Genomic DNA, 3725 nt, shown 5'->3' on the forward strand with positions numbered 1-3725 from the left:
TAACACACACTAACACACACACTAACACACACTAATACACACTAACACACGTTAACCCCCCCGCCCGTTGGACCCGTTCTCCAGCCGGACCTGAGCGCCATCAGGGCAGCCGCCGCCTCCCTGCGGATGCTTGGGGAAGTGTGTGTGAGCGTCTGTCCCAGGATGGGGACGCCGTCGGAGGCCAGAGCCGGCAGGGGGTCCAGCCTGGAGCAGGAGGTCAGAGTGGAGAGGAGCAGCTCCTGTTCCTCCTCCTGCTTCTCCCGACGCACCTCCTCCAAGTGACGCAGCTTCAGCATCAGCTTGGGGACCAGAGAGAGGAGAGCCTCAGCGCCTGGAGGGGACAGACAGGAGGACAGACAGGAGGACAGACAGGAGGACAGAGGGACAGGAGGACAGATGCTCTCAGTGAGGCTCAGGGTTAGCAGCAGCAGCTGCAGCTGCAGCAGGTGCTGCGTCTTGGTGCTGCAGCAGCCTTGCCTTACCTGCAGGCAGCTGAGCCAGGCCGCTCAGCACCCGGTGGACGTTCGTCCTGCAGGAGGTGGACGGGTCGTCCATCAGGTTGGACAGTGAAGGCAGCAGACCGGAGGCCAGCAGAGCCGACCTGAGCAACAAACATCAATCACACGGAGGAGGAGGGAGGGAGGCGCCCCCTGCTGGACAACCCAGGTACAGCAACAACAAACATTCTGCTTCTCTTCAAGCTGCAGCATTTATTTATTTATGTTTATTTGTTTATTAGGCTTCTTGATCTGAGTTTGAATTTTGTACCACAAACATATTAATGTGAACTAATATAATAAAATAATCCTGTCTTCTCTTTTATTTGATGTTATTTTTTATTCTTATATATTTCATGTCTGTTTGTCCAGAGCTGAAAATAACTACTTATATTTACCTCAGTGACGTTTTGCAGTTATTTTACTGCAGTTTTATTAATTTTGTTTTGAAGTTTTGCTGCGTCTACTTGAGTCAAATGTCTGGAGAAAAACTTGAGAAATCAAATTTTTTTACTGTAAAACTAATTAAATAAATTAAATAAACTAAAGTTATTTTGAGAGAAACTAAAATGTTTCTGCAGAAGTTGACATTATTTTGTGTCAATTTGCTTTTATTTAAAATTTAAGCAAATTTTTAAAAAATGAAAAAATTAAATCAGTAAAAAATGTGAAAATAAAAATCCTGCTATTTTTGTTTTAATATTTTTCAGACTTTTTGGAGATGTTATTTTTTCAGTGTTTTAAAAATAATTCATGAGATAATTGAAAATAAATAAAATCTGAAAAAAGAAAGTCCCTCTAAATGTTTTTGTTCAAAGTTTCATGATTTAAATGTAAACTTTTGTTCTTGTCAGAATGAGGAAAGTTTTATAAGTGAATTATTTCACTGAACGAAGAACAAACATGATAAATAAAAAACATTTTTAGTTTCATGTTGATGTTTTAAAACTTATCACATTTTCTTCTTCTGTTAGTTTTATGTTTGCTTTCTTGTCTTTTTGTTCCATTTTCCTCTTTAAAAACCAGATTTTGTTCATAACTTTTTCATGTTTCCCCTCCAGGCCCTCGCTGGTCCTCCGGGACCTCTGACCTCTGACCTCTACCTGCCGATGCTGTGGTTCATGACCAGGTGCAGCAGTTCGCAGGTTTTGCTCCTGACTGCAGCATCGTCGTCCTGCAGCAGAACCTGCAGCTGCTTCAGGAAACCTGCAGCACAGGACAAACAGGCCAGACCGTGAACGCACCATCCTGCTGCGGCCCCGGTTCCGGTTCGGCCCGCTCACCTCCGGTCACGGTCTGGTACAGCCGCTCCGGCTCGTGGACCAGGTCGCAGAGTGACGTCAGAGCGCGCACCTTGTGGGCGGGGTCTTGGACCTGCAGCTGCTCGAACAGCTGCGGGACCGCGCGGCGGCCGAACGCCACCGGGGCCCGGTTCGGGTCCATCACTGGTGTGGTCATCGGAACCGCGTTTCCCTGCTTCAAGTCCGCCGGTTGGACTGACGCCGCTGTTGCCTAGTAACAGCGGGTAAACATTGCTGCTGCGTTCAGGGACCGCAGGGAAAACCCGCCAGTTCAGAATCTGATGGTCTCTCGATCACTAGATTTATTATTGATTTATAGATTATTGATCAGGTCTGTGGCTGCATTTCGTTAGTTTTATGTGTGACTCTAAGGCGCCACCTGCTGGTGAAAATGTCAGAGTTAAAAGATGATAAAGAGCAAAACTTTCCTGAAATGTTTCATAAATCAGAATTAAATCATCATCAATTCCTTAAAACAACCAGAAATCCTGTTAGACATCCACCAGATATCTGTTTTATAAAACTATTGATTTATTATGTCTGGTAAATAAAAATAAACTATAAAAATGTAACTGGAATAATTTGAGTTGATGTAACTTGAGTTGAACTGAAGTGAATACTGGACAGTTATTCCCTCTAAAATGAATAATCCTCCTTTTACTGAGTTATTCCAAATAGAAATGTTAGATTTATTCATTTCTTCATCATTATTTCTAGAAATTTTCTCCCAGATTCAAAAGTTTCACTGATGTTTATTTGAGCTCAGCTTGTTTATTACATTTATTATGTTTATTACATTTATTATGTTTATTATATTTATTATGTTTATTATATTTATTGTTTTTTTGCTATAGAAATCTTTTCCTGAAACGCTCAGAGTAAAACATGAAGAAGTCGTTTCTGCCTCGTTCATAATCATATCAGGACTTTTCTGGTGATCAAATGTTCATTTATATGAATAAATATTCATATGAATAATAAACTGTTCCTGCTGTAGAGATGAATGTTTGTTACATCCTCTGGTTTATTAAGGACAACATTCATTTTAATGTAAATCTGTTTAATTAATGATTAATTCAAATCAAATAAACTCTAAAATGTTTCTTAGCAGAATTCAGCTTCATGTTTAATAAAATGTTTTTTTTCATGCAGGATGTATCAACTAAATTATTCTCACTTAAAATGAGCAATTATTATAACTTAATAACTTGAGTTAAATTAAAACATAACTGTGAGCCTTTTGAGGACAGATTTTTATGCATAATTAGAAATAATTATTTGGATTAAATGACAGAATTAAATTATAACAACAAAATATTTTAGATTAATAATCCATCAGAACTTAAAAATTTAGGCAGCTCTTGTTGGGATCCTGGGTTTGGGGGTTTGTTTTGTTTTCATCCACCAGAGGGCGCCCTGTGGTTGTTTTGGGCGTGTTTTCCTCTGCCGCTGCTCACCTGCAAGTCTTCATCTCATCAGAGGAGCTTAGGAGGAGGTTCAGCCAACACTTCGACGCCAGAGGGTACTACCGGTACCGGTACCGGTACCAACAGCCACCTGTGCTTTCATCAGGGTTGTAGTACTCGAGATCGGTCTCGGGCTCTGAGGACTCGGCATGTGCGGAGCTATAGGGGGGGCTGGAGGGGCTGCTGCCCCCCAAACCGGGCCGAATGGGGGCCCGGGCCTGGAAGTGCCAGGGAGGGAGGAATGGTTTCAAGTAATTGAAATATGTGATTATAGACAGAGAAAGTGCGCCCTCGCCTGTTGATAAGGGTGTATTTAATGTTAAATACCCCCCAAACCCCAACTCAAAAGTTTCAGTTTCACTCCACGTAAGGGGCCCGGTAATTCCTTAGGGGCCCGGTGATTGACTCGGCATTTTATTTCAAGACCAGTCGAAACCGCAACTGTGAAAATATCACTAAAC

At 42.0% G+C, this 3725-nt stretch overlaps 1 protein-coding gene across 1 annotated transcript; it reads right to left on the bottom strand.

Moving 5' to 3' along the window:
- Nucleotides 1-6: 6 nt before the first annotated feature.
- On the bottom strand, nt 7-2403 carry LOC106944047 (radial spoke head 14 homolog). Its single transcript, XM_015027314.1, has 4 exons — nt 1781-2403; nt 1601-1703; nt 483-601; nt 7-331 (listed from the first exon to the last, which is right to left on the bottom strand). Exons 1-4 carry the CDS (start codon nt 1953-1955, stop codon nt 42-44), a joined length of 687 nt encoding a protein of 228 aa, XP_014882800.1. The 5' UTR covers nt 1956-2403; the 3' UTR covers nt 7-41.
- Nucleotides 2404-3725: the final 1322 nt, after the last annotated feature.

This window comes from Poecilia latipinna, unplaced genomic scaffold (assembly GCF_001443285.1).
Source record: "Poecilia latipinna isolate Pla-1442-1.1 unplaced genomic scaffold, P_latipinna-1.0 Scaffold6709, whole genome shotgun sequence".
Classification (NCBI taxonomy): Eukaryota; Metazoa; Chordata; class Actinopteri; order Cyprinodontiformes; family Poeciliidae; genus Poecilia; species Poecilia latipinna.

Coding starts and splice junctions, on each gene's coding strand:
- LOC106944047 (XM_015027314.1), bottom strand. CDS start 1,955: ATGACCACACCAGTGATGGACCCGAACCGGGCCCCGGTGGCGTTCGGC. Junction 1,704..1,780: donor GTACCAGACCGTGACCGGAG/GTGAGCGGGCCG, acceptor CCTGTGCTGCAG/GTTTCCTGAAGCAGCTGCAG. Junction 332..482: donor CCTGGCTCAGCTGCCTGCAG/GTAAGGCAAGGC, acceptor TGTCCCCTCCAG/GCGCTGAGGCTCTCCTCTCT.